The 26,958-nt window shown below is 43.4% G+C and overlaps 1 protein-coding gene across 1 annotated transcript in view; it reads left to right on the top strand.

Annotated features, from left to right (window-relative positions):
• Positions 1-26,958, top strand: part of RABGAP1L (RAB GTPase activating protein 1 like) — a 342,839-nt gene that overhangs the window by 195,615 nt on the left and 120,266 nt on the right. The window contains exon 14 of the mRNA XM_063428176.1: positions 23,589-23,702. Within this exon, the coding sequence (XP_063284246.1) occupies positions 23,589-23,702 (114 nt within the window). The remainder of the gene's footprint in view (positions 1-23,588; positions 23,703-26,958) is intronic.

The following is a 26,958-nucleotide window of genomic DNA, read 5'->3' as shown; positions in this document are numbered from 1 at the left end:
GGTAACTGCCTCTAGAAGTGTTACTAGACACCAATGTAAACACTGCCTTTTCTCTGAAAAGGTAGCATTTACATTGAAAAGCCTGTAGAGTATATATATATCTATATCTACATAATAAAAGACTATTGTAATCGCCGAAGATTCATGAGATATTTAGTAAAAATGTAATTCATGGAGTTAATCCCATATCAGTACAGTATAAACAACGATCTCTATACTAGTGGTGTTTACATTGAGGAATGCCATAATGCAGAATTGTTAAAGAAGCCAACTAATTTGCCAGGTGCCATATCGATGGCTTCTGAAATACAGAAAAATTATATTGGGACTTGCAGTTGAATTCACTTCTTAATTTTATGCTATGCCTATTTAGGAAATATGGACCTGAATAAAATATTCCCTTTACCTTTCCTTTGGTGCTTAGTATATTTGGAAATGGGGTTCAGAAACAGTAGGTTCCACGATTAGACATTTTAATTTTCTTAATGATGTCGCAACCCTTTGGAAATGAATTGATCCAAACAACTTTGCCTCCTGTTTTTTAAAGTAAAGAGTCTAGCATTAAAAAAAAATAAAAATATATATATATATTTTTTTAAAGTCATATGTATTTATACCGTTAGATTACTGGATCCCCCTTTGTTAAAATAAATTAAAGTATTTAAACTGACCTATTCCAGTGCTGGCACAGTCTCCTCACTGCAAGATGACCAGTCATGATGGTCTTTTTCCAATCAGATGCTTTGAATTTAAATGGAACTTGTGCATCAGTTGCTACTCTCCACCAATCCAATGCTTCTCTCGGAGTAGCATTGACTGCATTTGGCTTTATCATGCTGTAAGCGATGACAGTGAACAAGAAGAGGTTTGCAAAAGTGGCTAATAGTGGCTGTTTACATTTAGCTGAAAACACACCTCTAGTGACCGTCAGACGTTTCTCAAAACCCGCAGTTATTTAATTTTTTTTTAAAGAAGAGACAGAATCTATGTGCCAAAACCACTCCGTTACGATGTAGTGGTTTTGATCCTTAACGTGTCCTTTTACTAGCCAGGTATTCTAGAATTATAATGTTAACTCAATGAGCACCAGAGGAGTTAAACATTTCTTACTAGTCAAACAGTAATCAGGTATATTAGAAAATCCATAGACTGTTATTAAAAATTCATAAAATTCTAGTCCTGAACTGCTTTCCCTGGAGTGGCTTTTCTTTTTATAGAATTGCAGTTCATCTACTCAGCAAAAATTAATGTCAAATGGTTTTAGTGATTTCCTATTTTGAGAATCTAACAAAGCAGGTCTACAGCAGCGGGGCGTGCCATTTTTAACATTGTGTCTGTATTGTTAAGAGACGCCAAAGCAGTTTGATTAACTTTGGCAGCTGAACAGTTAAAAAATCAGATTAATCACATCTTCAGCACCTTGGACAAACACCTTACTATCTCCCAGCTCACTCCATTATTTGCTGTTGCTGCTGGGTAGCTAGCAACAGGGGGACAGGCACTGGCGGAGCGTGAAGCCGTTGCCAGCTCAGGAATAGAAAAGCAGATGGCAAACTCGCGCCTATTTATAGCTGCCGCAAAGCTTGGCAGCTCCTTTATCAAGATGCTGCTGTCCTCAACTATTTCACTGCCGGTGCTGCCATGCTGGAGGGAGCTGACAGAGCTTTTTATACATCAATATTCAGAATTCCGTGCCCTGTCTAGATCTAATACCCCCACATAATGGAACAGTTAAAACTACATTGTAACTAAATAAATGTGTAGGAATTCTTTGGGGAAGAGAGGTAGAGATATTTGTTTGCGATACATTATATTTTATATCTGTATTGCACTAAAACTTGTAACTGCATTTAAAACTCTAATATTTATGGATTATTTAAAAATGGTAAAAAAATAAAATAAAAATTTTTACAACTCTGCTATTTTTGCTTAAATTGTGCAAGGCCATTGTCGACTCGCTGCTAATTGCTGTTTAGTGAATACATCCATAAACTCTACGAGAACATCTATTGCTTCTTCAATCCCAACCGTCCATTCCTCACTGCAAGCAGTCAGCCGGGATGTAACCGATATTTATGTTGCAGACCGAGACAGACCAACATGAGTTGTTTTTTGTTGTTGTTGTTTTGTTTTTCTACAAATGCTGACTAATGGATTGCAGGCACAAAGAGTTAAATTTTCTATTTTTATATTTGTGGGAATATACACATCAGTTGGGTGCATTCCCTTTGCAGACACTAAGCGAGGCTTTGTTTAGTGCTGTTCTGCTACCATGGCAACTTGGGCACACTGAATTTTAATTAGCATGGCCCAATGAGGTCTGCCACAAGAAGGGAAGGCTACCTTTCAACCGTCTGTAAATCATTCCCCAGATTTAGTTTAATGTGTATTTTAATTGTTTTTTGTCTTGTTTATTTATGTATATTAATACTTGTTTTTCCCTCATAATGTTTATTATACAGGTAACTCTGTGTTAATTATCTCCATTTTTATCATATTAAATTAGTAACGGCAGATTCACAGTGGGCTTTAATCACAACAGGTTTTTTTAAATTCCATGTAGAGGGCAGGAAATGTTAGTTCTTTTAACTCTGTTGGGAATAATTAAAGGGGGTCTAGGATCGTGTCTGGAAAGTATTACCGGTAGTTTCATTTATATGTTTTATCTGTAATCACCTGTAACTGTACAGAATAAAAGGTATAACCATTTAAAGTTTAGATTGTAAGCTCACCAGCAGGGCCCTCTTTACCTTTTGTATTGGTCTATTTATATTGTACAGCGCTGCAGAATATGTTGGTGCTTTAGAAATGCCAGTAATAAATACAGTTTGCTTCTGATTCTGTTGTAGTGAAGTCCCACAAGGCTTGCAGTACATTCCCAAATTGGCATTTGCATTGGTGTGCAAGGATTTGATTTCTGACATTGCTGACATGTAAATTCTAATCTGCAATACTGAGCAACCATATTTAATACTTATATCACCGCCTGGTCCCTAAAGACCCAACAACAGTATAAACTCTCCCCCTTTTACCTATTATCAGTCTGTATAGTGAATTTCTACCTTTAAACGGCGACATTCATTTGTAAAATGTGTTCTCTAAAGTCTAGTTTATGACTTTTTCCATTGCTGGTACTTAAGGGGTTAAACTGTTAGCTCTAAATTGATTGCCAAAACAATTGCATAGCAATTATGACAAATCAATGGAAACATCAGCTGTCCATCTATTGTTTGACTTTTTTGTTCAGCTGTTTCTCACGTTTGATAAGCTGTGCATTAAAATACAGTTCACGGCACTTGCTGTGGCAGGGAAGCAGTTAATTTTTGGCCTTTCTATTGAACAACAGGACGTGGGCAGATTCATCAATCCAATTCATAATTCTCTGCTCGGTATAAAGAACTGATTCACTGGAACCTGATGGATTTGCTGCAAACAGTCATTAAAGGTCACAAGTATTGGCATAAGAGAAAAAAAAAAAAAGTATTTTCTATAACACAGCAGTAATTCAGGCATTTTATTGTGATGTGTGGTAATTTGTTTGCCCTTATTTTATATGGAGGGAAAGTCGTGCATTGACAGTAATTGTTAAAAGGACAGGTCAGGGTGAATGTAACACTTCCCTCGCATCCCACCCCCCTCCCCCCCCCCACCCCCCTCCCCCCCCCCACCCCACTCTTTTTTTGTAAATATATTTTCATTCAGGTGAGAGAGCAGTCTCTCTTTTTAAACAAAAAATAAATTAATGCGAAACTTGAAGATACTCGGAGGTTTCAATAACTGGTAAACCTTAAAACTCGCAGGTTTTGGCTAAAAAAAAACAAGATCACACGAGACTCGCAGGTCTCTGACCAAGATTGATTACAGATAAATGTAAAAAACCAACAACATATGTTAAAAGGGCTATAGATAATCTGTAGCAACCTCCACTTATAGCGAGATCTGTCTGAGATTATGTATGTGCAGGTCTCCGTAACATATGAACCTTGCAGGTTGACGCAAGATGTCGGGGACATAAGAAGCACGCAGGTCATCTTTCGTTTCCCTCAGGGAACGATTCTTGTGTTTTACTGTAGAAGTGTCTGAAGATCAGTGGGTTCCGCTGAGAGAAGCCACTGAGTCCAGATGTTTAGGTTTGTCTGGGACTTCCCCCTCACTGTTGAATACTAGTTTATCCAAGGAGTGGAGCTCCTTCATGCGTTGGAACCAGATAGTAATTGGTGGTTTTTCCTCCAAAACAGGCCTTTAGCCACATTCAGGATTCGTATCCTCAATTATTTTTTGTATACAGAAGAACGGGTTATAGTGTGGTGTACGAATAGTGAGGCCGGTCGGAATGATGCTTACTATAATTTCCTGGAGTAGTGTTAAGCATTTTCCATAAGCTGTGTTTTGAGAGCACTGCAAGGGTTTCTGTGAGTGGTAGTTTAATAGTCTGCTTTCTGAAACATATGTCATGACATAATATACAATGGTACTTTACGATCAAAAAAGGAATCCTGATTATTTGGAGTGCCCCTAAAAGCTCAAATGTTGTTCTGCATCATCACCGTATTATGGGTCTTAGAGACTTTATTTTACCATATTATAGACATTTAGACTTAATTAACTTTAGTGACTTTATACTTTATACAGTGATCTGGTCCCACCCCTTGGCTTTCAAGCAGACAACAAGTCCTGTTACTTCCTGGTTTGTTTAGCTCGGTGGAGCTAAATTCAAGAGGCAGCAATTGCCCAACACGGTACGTGTTACTTCTCCTGCCATCACTGGTCACTCTTCGTTGAGAGAAGTAACCAGAATAGAATTCACTGAGCACCTCCCAATGCTATCCCTGTGGCAGATGGGTGTCACTGGTGTCATTTCTGTTTGACTTGCTGCTCTGAACTCATAATCTCTGAGTCAAGAAGTCATTTGTCATCGTTTTGTGGCGTAGGTAACTAAAATACTTTTCAAAGGAAAGACTTGTTAATCGTTTGCAGGCTCCGTCCCTACTGCGGTTCCTTTAACTGAGATATTGAAGCTTGTATCACAATTTACTTTTGTAAAGCAATGCAGCCATCCCTAACAAAAAGGGTTTGCTAATATATTGTGCATTCTGTGATTGATTGAGATTGAGCGGTTTGTTACTGTGAGAAAGGGGGGAATAAATGGACTAGGCTCTAACTTCCCTCTAGGGCAACCCTAGCTTCCTTTATCAGTATTTAATTAAAGAATCCTTGCAGGCCCTATCCTGCCTTATAGAAACTCAATATGGCTCTGCAGGAGGTTTTTCATATTTAATTGTCCTGAGTTAATTTACTTCTTATTAACTATTGCTTGAGCTGATATTACTTGGCACATCAGTGGTTTATGGAGTATTTTGCTGTATAATGGTTTACACATTATATTTATGTGCCAGGATTGTCTTGGTATTATGGGATTTGTCAAAGCCTCTATAATGAAGAAGTGAATTGGTTGTCATTTTGGCATAGTCTTTCTGATATCTCCACCTTTGCTGAGGCTGATGGTTTAATTATGTTCTCTAATTTATACAGTTCCCTATCACTATTTTCTTCTTATTTTGCATATTCGTCATTCATACCTGCTAGTATTGGGCAGTATGAAATAGGAAAGCAGGTAACTGATCACCAATGGTCACTGGAAGAGCCGCAGGTGTCCAAAAACAGAACATGTCTGCTTTGGCAGCATGTCAACTAGGTTATCAAACAGGCTCAGGAAAGGTAGCGTTTACGCTGTCCAGATATTAGCAACAGGCTGTGTGCCCCAGAACCACTACATTAAAGGGCTGCTCCAAGCATTATGACCATGTCAGTGACTTGAAGTTGTCATGGTACATGGAGTCTGTATATGCAGCGTAAAGTATTATGCTGCACACACAAAGATAAAACCCCTTAGCTGCCAGAGGTGTAACTCCACCAGTTTCAGCGTTGTGCGGGTGTCATCAGTGAGCCCGGAACTAAAAATGCAGAAGCCATAAACATGTTACCAGATGACCGAGCCTTGGAGCCTGATGGGAAGGGGGTTGCTAAATGGTATGACCAATTACCATAGAACCGGGTCAAAGTACACCTGGAATCATAACTACTACAGCGGGCTGTGGTGGTTATGATGATTGTTGTAATCCTTTAAGCTGTGGTGGTTCTGGTGACTATAGTGTCCCTTTATATAGCATGTCATCCATATATTTACTATCACTTTGGCTAACACAAGGTACAGATTGAATTTTCTTTTCTTTAAAGTGATCTTAAGTAATGTTGTCCTAAGATGCATCTTGATCAGGAGTCTGTAGAAGATAAAGCAGGAAATAAAGGGTGCCAATTTATCTTGCAATATCTTGCAATCATTAACATATTGTGAAGATACCAGATTCTCGTTCAGATAAGAATCTTATTTTTCACTCTTTTTTTTCTCTCTAAGTGATTAGTGCTGTAACTTCTCATGATTGCTGTGAGCAAGCTGAACCTAAAGGAATCTGCTCATAAAAAATGAATTCAGTATGATGGCAGAATGAGGCTTCTGCATCCCAAAGCCAGTGTGTGGCTGAGCTTGTAAATGAGAAGGCAGCAGGTTCCCCTCGCCAGGAGATGTGTCCCTCTGGCCTTCTAATTAATAGACTTTTTTGCCCTCTGAACATTGCCAAATTAGCTGGTGAAAAGAAGCCAGGGTGCACCGGGGGTAGGCGCTTTTGAAGCCACTTTGCATGTTTCAACATAATTGAGTTAAAAGGAAATAAATGATAGCTTGGAAGCAGAGGTGGAACTTCAAATATCTGTAATATTGATCAAATCTGTACAGAAACCAATTTGGTTAACAAACTGCTCTAACACAACCTATAGAAGGGGTATTAGCATTAAAGATACAATTATTATAGGGCATCTCACGTGGTTTGTTTGTATCAGAACAGATATGTAACCAGATTAAATTCTTATGTAATGATGTTAGTAAATATGCTGTATGTATTAGGTAAATGCTGTTCTAAGAAGGAATTATTAATATTTATTTATGCATGCAACACCATCATGGTCAGCGCTATTGTACTGCTATGTAAATGTATGCAGATGTTCGTGTAAGATTTCATTACAAATGTCACTGCCTACTGTAAGAGCCTGACAAGTCTCAGGAGCCAGATAACTGAGATTATTTGCTCTCCTTTTTGATAGCGGTGGGGCTAGCTAGCTTAAGTGGGTTCCACGAAACAATCAATCGCCTCTGCCCAAATGGAAGTCTACAAATATACCTGTTACCTATCTGTTACAGTGCATGCGTTTGCTTTGTCTTACTTAACTTACTCAAGGTTAGCTGTCCGTTGGACAGTTGTGAATATAATGCCCTCTTTGGAAGAATCAGGTGAAATGTTGAATATTTCTGTCTAGTGCATTAAGTCTACAAAAATTTGCCACTTATTGTTGGGCAAAACGTCAATCTTTTACCGCCACTTTTATCTTCCCTCGAAACCTTTCACTGTACCTTTTGAACCTCTTACTTGTTTACATTGGCACTTCACGTTTCTTCTTTACCTGGTTTTCTACAACAGCTGATTAATTTCTCTTCCCAATAGTCTAGTAGAGACACTTGTTTTGGGGTTGTGGCAAAGGGAGGTGACTTTATTAGATCGCCTTATCACCCTTAAAGAATCATTAAGTAAGTTTAGAACAAGTGTGTTATACACATTAAAACCTTGCTAAACACATTAAAAGATTCCCAAATCCCTTTAAGCAGCTTTGGTGCAAGGAGATGTCCTTTCCCATTCTACCAGCATTTAGCCACGTGTTAATTTGTTTTAAGAAATCTCTGCAGTCATAAGCACCATTCATTGAAGTAATGGGGGAAGGCATTATTCACATATAAAAAAAAAAGGTGCATGCCGTGAGCGCAGTCCATACAAATCCCCATTATCTTTTAATAGCTCTCTCGTGAGTGAGTCTGTGCTTCATTGCAACACAATATATCAACGGAAATGTGGGGAAAAAATGCAAAATGATCAGTAGGTATGTGCAAAAATTAGTTTGAGGGATTTCTTCAAATAAAATCCACTTTAATCATCGAACAAATAGATTCGGTATTGTTTTACCTGTAGAGTCTACAGGTGAGATTGAGTCCGAATTGATTCAATCCGATATCGATTAAGAGGGATTTTATTCTGACAATTTACATCAAAGATTTTTGCACATATATAATAAGTTAATCAGCTCATGGCTCAAAATTTCCACTCACCCACTAGCCATTGGTGAGTGAAACATTAACCCTGGAAAGTAGAATTTCCCCCAGATAAGTTTGCCATGGACCCTGTCGGCTTACAGTTGCCAGTAACTTTTTTCCCTAGTAGAATAGGACTTGACATTTTAAGGCTTGCATCAGCGGATCATGCCAGTTTTAAGTTATTCTTTACAACTAATGATTACAAACCGTAAAAAGGTACAGGCCCACTTTGCAAAATTCAACGCTGATGCTTGTGAACTAGGGCTTAAAGGACCACTCTAGGCACCCAGACCACTTCAGCTTAATGAAGTGGTCTGGGTGCCAGGTCCAGCTAGCCTTTACCCTTTTTTTTTATAAACATAGCAGTTTCAGAGAAACTGCTATGTTTATACTGAGGGTTAAGCCAGCCTCCAGAGCCTCTAGTGGCTGTCTCATTGACAGCCGCTAGAGGCGCTTGCGTGCTTCTCACTGTGAAAATCACAGTGAGAGCACGCAAGCGTCCATAGGAAAGCATTATGAATGCTTTCCTATGCGACTGGCTGAATGCGAGCGCGGCTCCTGCCGCGCATGCGCATTCAGCCGATGACGTCGCGAGGAAGAAGAGGAGGAGGAGGAAAGCTCCCCTCCCGGCGCTGGAGAAAGAGGTAAGTTTAACCCCTTCCTCTCCTCAGAGCCCGGCGGGAGTGGGTCCCTGAGGGTGGGGGCACCCTCAGGGCACTCTAGTGCCAGGAAAACGAGTATGTTTTCCTAGCACTAGAGTGGTCCTTTAATGTGATCATTAATGCAGAAAGCAAAAAGCTTTACATGATCTTTCATCATATTTATTGAATTAGGACTCCACTAAATATCACCCACTTTATTTGGTTATTGATCAAAAGAGAAATTGGAGTCAAGACGAAAACTGTTTCCCTTTTTGTGGCATAATTGGCCATCGATTTCTTATATATTTATTGATTTACCTTCTTTAAGGTAAGCAGCCAATGAGAATAATCTCATTTAATCTCCCCACCATTCCCAAAGATTAAGGTGTCTATACAGGTTGTTAAGCTTAGCATGTTTAGAAGAGCCTTCTGGTTTTAGAAATTGTCCAGCTCAGGTCCCAAACTGGTCAGACTTGTAGTTTAGGCATTTCACAGGGACACTATAATCACTAAAATGCATTTTGATGCATAAATAATGTCCTTGTAGCCTCACTTCTCAATTCTCTGCCATTTAAGAGTTAAGTCACTTTTATTTAAGCAACCTTCCCTGGCTGTGACTTACTACGTACTTCAGGTAAATATAGATCTAATTTTAAACTTCCTTTGTTGCAAAATGTGTTTTGTTACCCTTTTTGTTCTGCTAATAGCCTGCACGAGCCTCTTATATGTGATTAAACTTCAGTTAACTGAGCAGAAGATACAGTGACACACTGTGCTGTACGATCTGATTGAAACTAAAACCATTTTTTTTCATAGATGCTGTGTTTGTCACTCCCAGGTGAGGTGTGTCTGTGTCTGCAAGAAACAAAAGTGGTCTAGCTTCTAAATTGCAGACAACTAAACAGTGAGACTGCAGAGGCATGATCTGTACACCAAAACTGTTTAGTTAAGCTAAAGTTGTTTTGGTGCTTAGAGTATACATTTAAAGTGACAGTTTGGGTATCAACATGTTGCCAGGAGCTCCCTGGTGCTGGCTTACCTTTAGAGGTTAAACCGTTGAACAGTTTAACCCCAAAGTGTGTGTCCCAGCAATGTTAAACTCTCCCCCCCCCCCTCGCCCTTCTGCTTTCTGACACTCTTCATAACAGAATGCTCAATTCAATAAATCATTGGGCAGGTGATTGACCTATAGCAGTCAGCTGATGCTCTAAGTCAATCAATAGCTTCCCATTCCTAAAAATTACTTGAGAAAGTTTTTTTCCTTCTTTTTATGAATGGGGAGCTACTTATTGCCTGCTGACTGCTCTACGCCAATCAGCTGTGCCTCTTGCGATAAAGTTGTTTTGGTGCATGGAGTGTTCCCTTTGGGACCTATGGCATTCTTTGCCGTCATCACGTCTGGGTCCTAATTTTAATGGAATGTCCTAATTATCATCTGAAGCTCTGTATAGCCCTATTTTATTAAATATGATATTCTCCTTTGGAATAGCATCTTTAAAACAAGGTTGTTATGATGGCAGAATCTGTAATTGGTCCTTAAGGGGTTAGAAGAGAAAAAGACATTTTTTTCCCTATAAGCAGGAATTTGATATTAATAGAATGTTTAAATAATAAACATGTTACTTGTATTTCTGAGAATACTGATCCACAGCACAACCATCTATTTTCCTGATTGCTTCCCTATCAAACAGTGGATCTTAGCCTAACATCTTATCCACATGCTCTTTGATGTGTTTGCAACTGGCAGGAACCTACGTGGAAATTGTCAAATATGCACATATGTTTCCTAGAAAATTAGAAATGAACAGCACTACTCCGTACGGTGCACAAATGGTTAAATGCAAAAGAAGTGAGATTTTCCTGCCTGCCTAAGCTTTTTCTGTATTCCAAGTAATGTACTAAAATAACAGGTCTTACGAGACTACTTGGACAAAGCTTTTTATGAGTCACAAATCCTATTCATAGATCCGGAAGGTAGGGTAATAAATTTAAAAACAAATTATAGGAATACTTGGGACGAACTAGGCACCACTGATCATGCAGTGGTCTTTGTTCAAAAACTCCTATAGTGGTTCTGCTAGATGCTGGCTGTCAACCATGGGAGTTATAATCTACAAATAGAATCTAGATCAGTCTTGTCCCTCCAAAGGTTTTAGTATTCGCCCCATCAACAGAGCAAAAAAGAGCCATCATTGCGTTCATCCACAGCCAACTGTTGGAAAACATCAGTTATTCGAGAAGAACTATTGTGAATATGTTTGTCATGATATGTTGTAACATATAGTATGCTACATTTTGCTGTAAAAGATATTACACCTAGGAAGTTGCCTCTCAGGCCATGCTTAGGGTACTTATTTCTTGCACCTCTCTTGAAGTCATCACTTAAAAAAAAAAAAATAAATGGTAAGAAAAGGATGTGAATGTTCTTTTGACTAATGCATGTCCGGCTGCTTGCTCTCTGTAGAATTCTTAAAAAATCCTAAAGCAGAACTCTTCAAGCTGAAACTGTAAAAGTACAATTTAATGCAATAATAGGTGGCCTAGATGTTCCCAAATGTGTGTTGTTTGGTCTATCAAGTTCTAAGGGAGACAACAGCAACACTCACTGAAAACAAGCTCTGAGACAAGAACGAGTAATTGTCACTTGCTATTGGAAATGATGTTTCCACGCAGCGGTTGCAACTGTTAAGTGGAAGCAATATTCTCAGTAGATTTATATGAAGTCTGAAAATGACCGTAATTCAGGTCCTTATGCTGCAGCTGGGATACAAACAACATTGTCGCATTATTGCTTTAAGAAATGTCCCCATGTCTCAATACACCATACTGGTTAAACCGCTCTCTATATTATTGGATGTGAAAAGAGGACGCAGGCTTATTCTGTGAGATAGCACCCAAAGTTGCTGCTGTTATTTGTAACGAATGCTGTTGTTTTGTGGTTGTGTTTTGATGAAGACTTCCATCTTCATTTAGCCAACAGAGTCTCTCCACTTAAAGACCTAATCGATGAACCCTTATTCTTCTCCTATAGTACAACTTACAGTGTTATGTGTAGTTTTCTGTCCTTCACAGTCATTTGTCATCTAACATCTACAGCAGAGATGCCCAAAAGGCAGATCCCCAGATCCTGTAAAACTGAAACTCCCATGATGCTTTGTATGCCTTTAGAATGAAAAAGCATTAAGGGTGCTGTAGTTCTACAACATCTGGGGTTCTTCCGTTTGGACACCCCTGATCTACGTAATGTTTTCCTTAAAAACTTATGTTTTTTACAGCGGTACTTTCATTCCCTTACAATCAGAGAATTATGGCAAGTATTCATTATTGGTGAAGTAAGGATGGTTAGTGGGGTTCTGATTGGAAGCTAATGTTAAATGTTTACTAAGTCAAAAATTAAGGTGTAAAAGACAAGTTAAAATGATCCAGACGATAAAAACAAAATTATAATTTTATCTTAAAAAAATTATCTGAAATTCATTCAAAACTATAAAGGAGATTGATCAGAATTGAATTTTAAGGGCACAATATAGCAAAATTAATAATATATAAAATAGCATGGCAAAATACAGAGACACTGCTGACTTAATGGATCCGTCTTTTTCATGCCACTAGACCAGGGGTAGGCAACCTTTTAGCGGCACTGTGCCGATATAGGATTGTGATGTCCCGTAGCGTGCCGGTCCTATTTTTTTAAATTTAGGTGTGTATGCTGCCGTATTCTGTTTGTGTTATTTTTACTGCAGTTGCTTTGCATCATTGTATTTGTGCGTATATGAGCTATTATATTGTATGTGTTCATTAGTAGTTTATGGTATTGTGTATGATACATATGAATGTGGGCTGTGTATGAGGGCTGCTTGTGGAATTGTGTGCGGATGGATATGTCACATTGTGTGTTTGGTAGTGTGTGTGGGCTGTTTGGGGTATTGCATGTGAAAGGCTGCATGTGGGGTTTGTGTGCATGTATGTGGATTGTTAGCGGGTTACGTTTGTGCAGATTGTGTGTATGTTTGTGTGTGGGCTGTTCATATTATTTGTATAAGGGGAGGGTTATTCTTCATTTCTGTGTTATGAATGTAAATTAGTGATAGTAAAAATGTCTATTTACTGTGTATACCTGTATTCAATATCTACTCAAAATAGCTGCTAGAGCACCCGCTCCCATCGACTAACTACCTCGTGTAACAAGATGGCGCCTACATCCGGAGTAAAATCCCGGGATGATGGTGACATCACGCCTCGTAGGATGTGCATTAGATAAGACACTTAACCAATTAGAGATGTATTCTCTCTGTTATCTACATTTTTGCATATGATGTATTTTTGCCTTTATAAGGGGCTTGCCGCCCCCCTGAGTAAACATTCCGAAGTTTTTAATTAACCTGATACCTGTGTCTCAGTGTAATTTACTTCAGAGCGTGCACGCATTTATTTTAACAATTTGGAAAAGAGCAGATACTCAGATAAACACTTGGTTTGATCCACAATATCTGTGTATATCTAGCAGTATGGTTGGCTTCCCTGGGTTCCAGTGGGGACCAGGCTGGCCTGGTACAGGTCAAAGACAGGAGCTGCAACAGCAGCTGCAGGTTGCTCTACTACAGTGTGGATTCCTATTCACAAGTGCTGGTAGGAAGTGATCTGAGATCACTTCCTCTAAGTGCTGCAATGCATAAATTGTGGATTGTCCTTCACCATCTTTTCGTATTAGCAGATATTTGAAGTTTTACTGGGACTCCTGATAGGCCAGAGCCTGTTTGGCTCTAGCAGCCTTCGGTGCCGTGCAAAGACACCTCGAGTGCCGTGCACGGCACTAGTGCCGTAGGTTGCCTACCTCTGCACTAGACTATGGTTTTCATACTGAGGTAGAATGAACGCGTTTGTGGTTGGTGGGTTGGGGCTGGTAATGTGTGGACATAAAGTAATGGGAATGAAACTACTATCGTACTAACTGTGCAATCTTTGACCTCCAAGAATTAAAGAGAGACTTCCTAGGACTGAACATAGGGTAGAATGTAAAAATATATATTTAAAGTTTTTCATAATTCTATTCACTGCATATAAATAGGATAAGATATGGTGCTTTGACTGTGGGAAGCATACTGTCTACACATTTGTCTTTTCCAGGTAGCAATGTCCAGGCATACTGTTCACTTGTCCCAAACAGATAGATATACAATGGTAAAGAGTCCTCTGCCGACATCTCTAGATGAGTAGAAATAATTTCAGGGAAATTCTGGACACTACATTAAATTGTAACAGTTTGAACATTGGGTATTTGTGGTGCAATAAACCTACCAATGTAATAATTGAATACTTATGTTTTTCGAATTTTTGGGGTTTGTAGCAGATTCCCATACGGGATATGGGTTGTAGCTCTGCCGGCCTGTATCATGCTAATTTTACCGTCATTCTGAGGGGGCGTGGCCTGGCTGCTGATGGAGTAGGACGCACGCTTTCGGAGCTCCCAGGCCCTAACCCGCTAAAGCCCCTATAACGAAGCGTTAAACTCCCACACAACCACGCTGATGGTGAGAACTAAGAAGGGGGCCACTCCCGGCCCGGCGTTGCCCTCCTCGGGACACCCGACGGGACCTATGGATGATTTTCTTTCTACTCCGCAACCGCTGGCCGGCGCACGAGGCCCAAACAATATGGCGCCTGCGTCCCCGGGTATGAGCAGCCACAATACCTCCCCGCGGGGATCCCCCGCAAGAGACACACAAACAGATACTCTCACCCAGCTGTCCGCGGACATGGCGGCTATTGCGGCGAACATGCTCACGAGGGGAGACAAGGCTGAACTCATTGCGGAGCTCCGAGCAGCGGTACGTGAGGAAATCACGGCAGTGAGGCGGGACCTGGCGGTGCTGGAACAGAGAGTGGACGATTTGGAGGTACACAGCCTGCAGGCCACCCAACACCACCGGGCATCAGAGCTGGCAGCCACAAGGCAAGGCAATATCCTACTAGATTTGAGACGCCAAGTAGAGGACCTTGATAACCGAGGCAGACGTAATAATATCCGCATCAGGGGCATGCCGGAATCTGAAGGTGAATCGCCACGTGAGCTGCTCGAAGGCCTGTTTACCCAGATCCTGGGCGAGGCCGCACCGCCAGACTTTGGACTTGAGAGAGCTCACAGGGCGCTTAGAGCACCGCGCAGGGATGGTCAGCCGAGAGACCTGATCTGCTGTCTCCGGTCATTTCAGCTAAAGGAGGCCATTATGAGGTCAGCCCGCTCACAACGCTCACTCCGATACATGGACTCACCTATTGCACTGTACCAAGACCTATCCAACATCACCTTGGATGCGAGACGAGCCCTAAAGCCAATTACAAACGCGTTACAAGAGAAGAGGATTCACTATAAATGGGGATACCCGTTCAGCTTACAAGCGAGGATTGGAAATATATGGCACGTCTTGAGGTGGCCCACAGAAGTCCCACGCTTCCTACACGCGCTGGGCCTACCGGACTTGCCTATACCTAACTGGATTTTGGACTATCCGCCCGCAAGGCCTACGGGTCCGACTACACCAGCCGACATGCTCAGAAGGGGACCCATGCCGAGTACACCCCCCCAACGTAGAGGTGGCCCGGACGCGCCGGAGGAATAAGCTGCGATTGGGCCCCCGGGGACGCAGAACCCGCATCGACGAATGACCTGCACACCGTTTTCTTTTTTCCGACCTGCCAGGCCTGAGCAGTGGACAGCCCCTGACCTCCCACCGCATAGAGTGAAATGCAGAGGCCCAGAGACACCGGGACTGTACGCCAGGGGTATGTACTGTCTTTGTGCCCCCCCCCCCCCCCCTCCCTCACTGGGACCCTGAGATTCCCCGGGATCTTCCTAACCCGGGGGGGGCGATGTTTTGGGGAGGGGTATGGGATGGGTAAGCTAAGCATTCCGACACGTTTTAGCGGGTGGCCAGCAGGGGGTCTTGCAAACCCACAACAGGGGATACATTATCAGGTGGGGTGGGGGGTGTGAGACGATCAACGGGGGGACAGCCATGCCGGCCAAGGGGCCCCACCCCGACGGGGGGATGGGATGTTTGCTGGACATTGCACCACCACCGGCCATGAGATAAGGGAAAGAGGGCCGAATATCACCCAGACTATGCCTATAAATTGACAGATGTGATCAGGCCTCGAGCCGCTGTTGGGGCCGGGGGTGGGAGGGGGGGTGCGGGCGGGTGGGGGGGGAGACCTGGCCACGCACCCGTGACGCGCCCGCGGCCGACCGGGCCCCAGCTGGGGGTCATACCCTGGCGGGCGCGGAGCCGGACGCGGTACGGAACGACTGCGTCTCCGGGGGGAACATGTTGATTTGGCGGGCGGGGGAGATTTTTAGCCCATGCAACTGAATGTTATGTACATGTTTTACTAGGCTTTAGCCTAAGTTGATGTTTTTGTTCATTAGTCCTGTACGTTAGCTATCCAGTAGGGCAAGGAGACCCCCCCCGACTCTGTATGTTATATATCCACTCCAGGACACAGGGGGGTGGGCCCGGAAGTGCTTTAGCCTTCACAATCACGGAATTGGGGGATGCAGGGATCCCGGCAATTCCCACACAGGCTAGGCTCGGGACACCAAGGGTCCCTACCCGTTCTCAGCATATTACATGGCCGACACGGGGGTCCCGGGAGGGTGATTAGGGCCGCCATGGGTACCCCGCGATAGCTTAGATAGGGAGACTCGCCGGGCTCTGACCCGACGGAAGACACACTCGGCGGGTTGGGAGCTGAGGGAGTCCACTACTGACTTCACCTACCAGAGAGGGTGACCGACACCACAGGTAGCCTCCCACGCACCCCACGCAACTGACCTATACTGTACATACTGGTCCGGGACTGGAAGGGGCTTCACCTTAGTACCCCCGACTATCTACACCCGACCAAGGTTCATTGTTGCCTTTTGTTCCCCGACTGACCTACTTACCTAGACGGTTGACCACACCTTCACCACATACCTCCCCACCCACCTTTCCCTCTCCCCGAATAGACCCGACTAGACCGACGAAGCTTTCCCTTACGATACCCCGCTGAGCCCGGGCGGGGGACTCTCGCGAAGAGACTATGGAGTCCTTTAAACCGGCGCTGCTTAAACTCTGGTCCCATAATGTTAGGGGTCTTAACCTCCCTGAGAAACGAGCTCAATTGCTGCGCAGGTTATGGGCCGACAAGGTGTCCATAGCGTTCCTGCAGGAGACGCATTTCCGCGGTACTTCCGCGCCAAAACTGGAGAATAGACGCTTTCCACAGGGTTACTTTGCCAACCACCCAGACATGAAGAAGGTGGGTGTGGCGATTTTATTCGCCCACTCGGTACATTTCCAACACAAGGCTACTCTCATTGATCCGGGGGGTCGATACATCTTCCTTAAAGGCTCCATCGGAGACGTTCCCCACACGTTCGCGTGCATCTATAGCCCCAACAGGCAACAACACACATTCATAGCCAAGACACTGATTAAACTGGACAGGTTCAAGGAAGGCCTCGTGGTGCTGGCAGGGGATCTTAATGTCCCTCTTGACCCGCGCATGGACTCCTCTCGGGGAGCTAGTACGGTCCCGGAACACTGCCTTAGATCGATCAGACGTTCCCTGACCAAAGCTGGGTTAGTGGACTGCTGGAGGGCGGCGCACCCGGAGGACAAAGATTTTTCTTACTATTCCCCGATGCACAAACAATACAGCAGGATAGATTACATATTCATGCCCCAGGGTAGCCTGCCCCTTCTCCGGGAGGCCAACATAGGACTCATTCACCAGTCAGACCACGCACCAGTCGCGGTGGAAATAAAATCTCCACTGCTAAAACCCATGGAACGCCAATGGAGGCTCAATGAGTCCCTGCTGGACGACCTAGGGTCCTGTACCATAGCCCGTCAGACTATCAGGAACTACTTTGAGGAAAATGACACAGTAGACATGTCCCCCCTGACACTGTGGGAAGCCCATAAATGCGTAGTCCGAGGGCACTTCATTTCCGTGTGCACACAGCGCAGAAAAGACAGGGCACGCGAGCTTACTGACCTCACGAAACAGGTAGCAGACTTAGAAAACTCACATAAGCACACACTAGACGACAACATACATTTACGGCTCACAGAAGCCCGCAGAGCACTCACGAACCATCTTTCCCAGGGCCTGCTGCACACCATGCGAAAATCCGCCAGGTTCTTCTATGAGCACTCCAACAAAAGCGGCAAACTCCTGGCGAAGATGCTCCAGGAAAAGCGTAGATCCCAACACATACACAAAATCCATACACCAAATGGGCGAACTACGGGGATGCCTGAGGGCATTCTGGACGCTTTCAGGTCCTATTATGCGGACCTGTACAACCAATCCCAGACCCAACAGGGAGCTGCTGCACAGACCCATTACCGACGAGTAACGGACTATCTAGCTCACCATGTAACACGTAAACTCACACCGGCACTCGCGGAGGAGCTGGACAACCCCCTCACCCTTGAAGAACTAGCGACTGCAATGAAACGTTCGAAACCACACCGAGCACCGGGTCCAGACGGCCTCCCCCTGACTTACTTACGGACGTTCCAAGAGGAGCTCCTACCGAGACTTCTGACTGGCCTAAACGCCCAGCGGGAAGGGGGTGCGTTCCCCACGGACACCCTAGCGGCTGTAGTCACGGTGATCCCCAAGGAAGGGAAAGACCCGAGCAATTGTGCCAGCTATAGGCCGATCTCACTGCTTAACGCAGATCTAAAATTGTTCACGAAGGCCCTTTCCCTGAGGATATCCCGGTTACTGCCCGACCTGATCCACCCGGATCAGGTCGGCTTCATTCCAGGCAGGGAAGCACGAGACGACACTATCCGAGCGCTGAACATAATTCATAGCGCACGGGCCGGAAAGCGAGACGTCGTCCTCCTCTCGACGGACGCCGAAAAGGCGTTTGATCGGGTGGATTGGACATACCTGAAGGAAACGCTGCATCACATGGGCTTTGGTCCATGTATGCGCATGTGGATCTCGGCCCTGTACACCACTCCGACTGCCCGGATACGGATAAACGGTGCCCTCACGCGGTCTTTCCCGATATGTAATGGAACGCGACAAGGCTGTCCCCTGTCCCCCCTCCTGTTTGCCCTCACCCTGGAACCCTTCCTGGAGGCGGTCAGACGGGACGGGGGTATAACGGGGGTTCGCATGGGCACAGAGGAACATCGGGTAGCGGCATACGCCGACGACATGTTGTTCTTTTTGGAACAACCTCTGGTCTCTGTGCCCAACCTACTAAAGGCTTTTGACGACTACCGCCAGGTGTCAAACCTGAAATTGAACCTTGACAAGTCGGAGGCGATGCCGATAATGAAGGACGAAGGCGAAGCCCACAGACTAGGCAACCAGTTTGCCTTCTCGTGGTGCACGGAGAAGATACGGTACCTCGGTACCTGGCTACCGAAAGACCTCTCACAAACGTACCAACTGAATTTCCTGCCCCTCCTCCGGAACATACAATCAGACCTCCATCGCTGGACGGCTTACTATATCACCTGGTTCGGGAGGATTAACGCGATCAAGATGAACGTGTTACCACGGTTGCTGTATCTCTTTGCCACCCTGCCACTTTTAATCCCACAATCATTCTTTAAATCGCTGGATACAGCGATCCGTGGGTTTATCTGGAATCATAGACCCTCGCGGGTCCGCAAGTCGACGATGGAGAGACCTAAACAATCCGGGGGACTGGGACTGCCCTCGGCGTCCACTTACTATAAAGCCACACACTTGCACAGGCTCACAGACTGGCATGTAGACAAGAGCCCAAAGCGCTGGGTGGCTATGGAACTGCAGCAAACAGGAGGTAAAATCCCCTCGAGACTGTGGTTGAGGGGCACCACGTTCGCAGAACTGCGGACGGGCAACCCCATGATAGACGCGACGCTCAATGTCTGGTGCAAGGTTCGCTACACCCATCGGCTCACTACATCACCGAACCCGTTGACCCCGATCGCATGCAACCCAAATCTAGCAGGGGGACTCCACCCGACGGCACTGCGGAACTTTCATCAGGCGAACTGGATATACCTAGATCAGTGGTGCTCGAGGGGGCGACTCCGTCCCCTCGAGGACCTGCTCGGAGACACACGGCCCACACAATTAGACATCTTTCGGTACCACCAGGTGCAATCGTATGTCACCAGCTTAGCTGGAAAAGACCACCTTCATAGGCAACTGACGGATTTTGAAAAAATATGCACAAAAAGAGGTCACATAGACCATGGGGTGTCGCGCATGTGCGACTCTCTGAGAGAGGCCCAAGACTCCTACCCACTGGGATACAAGAGCAAGTGGGAAAGAGAGACAGGTACACAACTCTCGGACCAGGAGTGGGACAAAATAGTCCGCTTAACCCACAAGTGCTCGATCAGCTCAAAGATCCAAGAGACTGGATATAAGCTATTATCGCACTGGTATCGGACTCCGGACACCCTTAGGCACTTCGGTGGAGCTGGTGCGGGTGACTGCTGGAGGTGCGGCACGGCCCTGGGAACGAATCTGCACATATGGTGGTCTTGTCCACGCATAGTAACATACTGGCAGATGATAAACACGAAAATTAGAGAAGTCACAGGCGATCCCATCCCTCTACAACCCATGACAATGCTTCTACATCACACTCCCATACCCACGCAGAAATATAAACACTCCCTCACCATACATCTGTTGAATGCAGCGAAAGCATTGATTCCCCTACATTGGAAACGCACAACGACACCCTCGTTTAGACAATGGGTGGACAAGGTGGAGAGCGTCTATGATATGGAGATACTGACAGCCTCTCTGCAGGGACGCTCAGATAAGTGCGCATTGCAATGGTACCCCTGGCGACTTTACATCTCCAGGGGAATCGCGTAAAATCCCCGGGATAGGCAGAGAGCCGGAGTGGCTACCCGAGCAGCGCAGACTGGTCGGACTATACCCAGCGCAAAAGGAAATAAGGTAGCTAAATAGCCGGAGGAGACCTCACCCGGGCTCTAGACTTCCCCCCCCCCCCCTCTTTTCTCCCCCCCGTACCGACTCTGCTCCCCCCCTCCCCCCTCTTCCCCCCCACCAACCCTCAACTTGACGGACCTTTCATACTACTAGACGCCAGAGGAATCTGGCCCCCTAACTGACTAGACTTCACTCTGACGGACAGGTAACTTTATTCGCACTTAGGTGTTCAACACCGAAACCGGACCACACGACATGATACGGAACAAAACCTCTTTGAGGGGACTTAGGAGTCAAGGGAAGCTAGCCAGACGGACATAGACGTGATAGTAGGCCACCACCTAGACACAAACCCATGGACAGCTATGGCCCACCAGACATGACCGATACCCCTGAAAGGACACACCACCGAGCAGGGTAACACATGGGGCTGCTCAATCCATAAGTAAGACGCCCAGGGGACACACTGTTCCAATAACTACACACAGCAACGGAATCCGGTCCCGTTTGGACTACCCGTGCACACAAAGAGTACTCATACCCTGACACGACGTAGGTTCTGGGGTAGTAAGGAGTTAAGCCCGAAATGGAAACACTAGAAATCTGTAGTTAATAAGTGGGGATCTGGGAATGGGAACTGCCGACCACAGAGATGCCCAACTACACCCAAGCAAACCCAGGGGGAAGCAAACGAGTGTTCTGGCCAAAGCCAATTCTGTTACCTAAGCTTCCCAGAAATCGGCATATTATTTCAGCACCTCAAAAGTTTAACTGTTATTATGTTGTAAAAGGATCAATCTACATTTCCGTGTGACTTATGTGAAATTGCTGTTTTTGTTACCGGTGAAACCTTACCAATAAAATATGATTGACACAAAAAAAAAAAATTTTACCGTCATTCTGTGTTTCAGATTGCAATTCACACATGGCATCTGATAAATCAATCATGGTAATAGTATATGTCACCACATACACACATATATTTTACATAGCTTAAAAGAAAGAAAATGTACCCTTCCAAGGCCATGCTGGTCCTTTTAGAGATAATTAATATGTTTTATGGCATCCTGTTTTAGGTGGCTATAAATCCACTACTTTGTTTAATATTTGTGCCTTGAGCGCTTCCCGTCATGGACTTGTTGTTTTTTGCATAGTTAATGCCACATTTTAAGATTCAGTAGCTTAAAAAAAAAAAAAAAAAGTCAAGCTTATTTGGATCTCACTCCCATCACAGTGTAATATATTTCCTGTTTGCACCTAGATTCTCTTTCTTTTATATTGCCCCCCTTTTCCATTATTTTTAAATCATCTGATTGCTAAAATGGTCTAGTAAGCGAGTGCTAGAGTTCTAATCTCATTTCCAGTTTTTCATATCCCATGTCAAATATTTGCTGCATTTTTTACCCCATTCTCTCCCTTTTTAGGTCCTATGTTAACTGAGGCTCGACAAACGCGAGTAGACCAGGACTCCCAAAAATTGTTACTGTGCTAGTCTGAAAACTCTGAGTCCTTAATATAGAACTCCAGAAAAGAATATCTTTACCAGCTCCTACAAAAATAAATCTGGCTCTTAACCTCTGCAAATATACTTTGCCAAAGTTCAATAATAGAAATAGCAAAGAAAATAGACATTTGACAGGCATCTCAAGTCAGTCTCGGCTGGTGGGGGTGGTTGCAAAGTGCTATAATTAAGCCATGCTGAACATGCATTATAACAAAAAGTATCGTAATGTTCAGTGCGACAAGAATAATTCTGTGCTTTATATTCACTTTTTAACGGCTAGAATTTTGCATCTCTAGCGCTATATAAAGATTTGGTGCTGCTGTCTGGAGCTCTACTGACTATATTATTTTTTGCAATGTCTTGCTTAGAAAATCTAGTGATTAGAAAAATTAAATGCATCCCATGACAATAGGAATATATTCTAAAATTATCAGGTGTAGCAGTCAATGTATAAAGGCTTTTATATACTGTACGAGAAAGCATCGAGATTGTCCAAGGATGCCTTAAATGTTCTATTAAAGTGAACATCTTATTCACCCCTTATTACCCCTTAAGGACCAAACTTCTGGAATAGAAGGGAATCATGACATGTCACACATGTCACACATGTCATGTGTCCTTAAGGAGTTAAAGGGTTAATGTGTATATTTGTTTTTTAATCGGGTATTGCCTGAGATGCGTCAAGCAAAAGTTATACTTGCTTGCCTTAAGGCTGCATGATATACGTTTAAAAATATTTGCTGTTTGTAGGTTATCTTGTATACCAGGCTTTTTGTGTGTTTTTTTATTTTTTTTAAAAAATTTTATGGATGTGGACTTTACACAATCTACGACAATGCAATGATGATGTGAGAGAATGCACAGCTCATTCATGAGATTTTGTCTCTGCATTGTGTTGACAGTAATTAAGCCTCAAAATTAAATTGACATGGGTTTCAATGTTTCAGGGATTAATTATCCCTTGTATGCGGTATTAAATGCCCCCAGTATGTGATTAAATTGCTTACCTGCTCTCCATACTCAGCCTGAATATTAAATCAAAGAATATATATTAATTAAAGGCATGGTTTGATAACGTAAAAAACTGCATTCCATTTCTGTTCACCATAATAAAACACACTATTGGATGAAGTCAATGAAAGTGTCAGTTCCTGGTTCAGTGAGTTCTAGATAATGCATTAAGGGCTACTGGGTATTGCAGGATTTATCATGTAGACTCTCTTTGGTTATTACAAATAAAAGATAACAGCTGCGCAATATGTTCTTTCGCTAGGATTCTGCCCAAGAGAGTGTGATCAAAAGAGACGTCCACCGCACATTTCCCGCTCATGACTACTTCAAGGACACAGAAGGAGAAGGACAGGACTCTCTTTACAAGATCTGCAAGGTGAGATTTCTCAATGGCGACAGGTGCTTGGAGATGGACTGACTGGCAAGTGTTAGCTCAGCAGTCAAGTGCATGAAAATTACACAGGTATAAAACCGACTTTAAATGCTCAAAGTTGATTATTTACTACACAACAAATTGTAGTGAAGCATAAACAATAAGGTGCAAATTAGAGAATCTATATTCAAAACTCTGAAATTGTATATATTTTGATTTTGAAAATGTTATGTTTTTAATGCTGAATTTCCAGTTACCAAAATGGCAGAGGTTTGCAGACGGAGTGATTTACAGAATTGGTTATTTTCACCTAAACGTTTCAGTTTGGTTTACTACATTCTGTTATTTGGTAAATATTTGGTAAATAAGTGTTTATATGCAGTTTAATGGCTAGAATTTTGCATCTCTAGCTCTACATAATGATTTGGTGCTGCTGTTTGGAGCTACCTCTGTGCAGGCTATTCTGTGGTGCAGGCTATTCAGGCTATTCTGTGGTGCATGTACCCCCAGTGTTACTCATACCAGAGGTGGAGCTCCTGTGCTCTACACTATAACCCCTAAATGACACCAACACAATACCCATAGTCTACACCATAACCCCTATATGACACTATCACAATACCCATATTCTACACTATAACCCCTATATGACACCAACACAATACCCATGCTCTACACTGTAACCCCTGCATTACACTAACACAGTACCCATACTGTACACTATAACCCCTGCATTACACTAACACAGTACCCATACGCTACACTATAACCCCTGCATTACACTAACACAGTACCCATACACTACACTATAACCCCTGCATTACACTAACACAGTACCCATACTCTACACTATAACCCCTATATGACACTAACACAGTACCCATACTCTACACTATAACCCCCACATTACACTAACACAGTACCCATACTCTACACTATAACCCCTATATGACACCAACACAATACCCATGCTCTACACTGTAACCCCTGCATTACACTAACACAGTACCCATACTGTACACTATAACCCCTGCATTACACTAACACAGTACCCATACTGTACACTATAACCCCTGCATTACACTAACACAGTACCCATACTCTACACTATAACCCCTGTATTACACTAAGATAGTACCCATACTCTACACTATAACCCCTATATGACACCAACACAATACCCATATTCTACACTATAACCCCTATATGACACCAACACAATACCCATATTCTACACTATAACCCCTATATGACACTATCACAATACCCATACTCTACACTATAACCCCTATATGACACTATCACAATACCCATACTCTACCCTATAAGCCCTATATGACACTATAACAATACCCATACTCTACACTGTAACCCCTGCATTACACTAACACAGTACCCATACTGTACACTATAACCCCTGCATTACACTAACACTACCCATACGCTACACTATAACCCCTGCATTACACTAACACAGTACCCATACTCTACACTATAACCCCTATATGACACTAACACAGTACCCATACTCTACACTATAACCCCCGCATTACACTAACACAGTACCCATACTCTACACTATAACCCCTATATGACACTAACACAGTACCCATACTCTACACTATAACCCCCGCATTACACTAACACAGTACCCATACTCTACACTATAACCCCTATATGACACTAACACAGTACCCATACTCTACCCTGTAACCCCCGTTATACTAACATAGTACTCTATACCAGCGATAGGCAACCTTCGGCACTCCAGATGTTTTGGACTACATCTCCCATAATGCTCTTGCACCCATAATGATGGCAAAGCATCATGGGAGGTGTAGTCCAAAACATCTGGAGTGCCGAAGGTTGCCTATGTCTGCTATACTATAACCCCTATATGACACTAGCACAGTTCCCATACTCTACACTATAACCCCTGCCTTACACTAACACTGTACCCATACTGTACACTATAACCCCAGCCTTACACTAACACAGTATCCATACTCTACACTATAACCCCTATATGATACTAGCACAGTACCCATACTCTACACTATAACCCCTATATGACACTAGCACAGTACCCATACTCTGCACTATAACCCCATGCATTACACTAACACAGTACCCTTACTCTACACTGTAACCCCCGTTATACTAACACAGTACCCATACTGTACACTATAACCCCTATATGACACTAACACAGTACCCATACACTACACTATAACCCCTGCATTACACTAACACAGTACCCATACTCTACACTATAACCCCTATATGACACTAACACAGTACCCATACTCTACACTATAACCCCCACATTACACTAACACAGTACCCATACTCTACACTATAACCCCTATATGACACCAACACAATACCCATGCTCTACACTGTAACCCCTGCATTACACTAACACAGTACCCATACTGTACACTATAACCCCTGCATTACACTAACGCAGTACCCATACTGTACACTATAACCCCTGCATTACACTAACACAGTACCCATACTCTACACTATAACCCCTGTATTACACTAAGATAGTACCCATACTCTACACTATAACCCCCGCATTACACTAACACAGTACCCATACTCTACACTATAACCCCTATATGACACTAACACAGTACCCATACTCTACACTATAACCCCCACATTACACTAACACAGTACCCATACTCTACACTATAACCCCTATATGACACCAACACAATACCCATGCTCTACACTGTAACCCCTGCATTACACTAACACAGTACCCATACTGTACACTATAACCCCTGCATTACACTAACACAGTACCCATACTGTACACTATAACCCCTGCATTACACTAACACAGTACCCATACTCTACACTATAACCCCTGTATTACACTAAGATAGTACCCATATTCTACACTATAACCCCTATATGACACCAACACAATACCCATATTCTACACTATAACCCCTATATGACACCAACACAATACCCATATTCTACACTATAACCCCTATATGACACTATCACAATACCCATACTCTACACTATAACCCCTATATGACACTATCACAATACCCATACTCTACCCTATAAGCCCTATATGACACTATAACAATACCCATACTCTACACTGTAACCCCTGCATTACACTAACACAGTACCCATACTGTACACTATAACCCCTGCATTACACTAACACTACCCATACGCTACACTATAACCCCCGCATTACACTAACACAGTACCCATACTCTACACT

The sequence above is a fragment of the Pelobates fuscus genome, chromosome 7 (genome assembly GCF_036172605.1).
Source record: "Pelobates fuscus isolate aPelFus1 chromosome 7, aPelFus1.pri, whole genome shotgun sequence".
NCBI classification, from domain to species: domain Eukaryota; kingdom Metazoa; phylum Chordata; class Amphibia; order Anura; family Pelobatidae; genus Pelobates; species Pelobates fuscus.
Note: the sequence above shows the minus strand (reverse complement) of the source record. Positions and strands in the feature narration are given on the sequence as shown.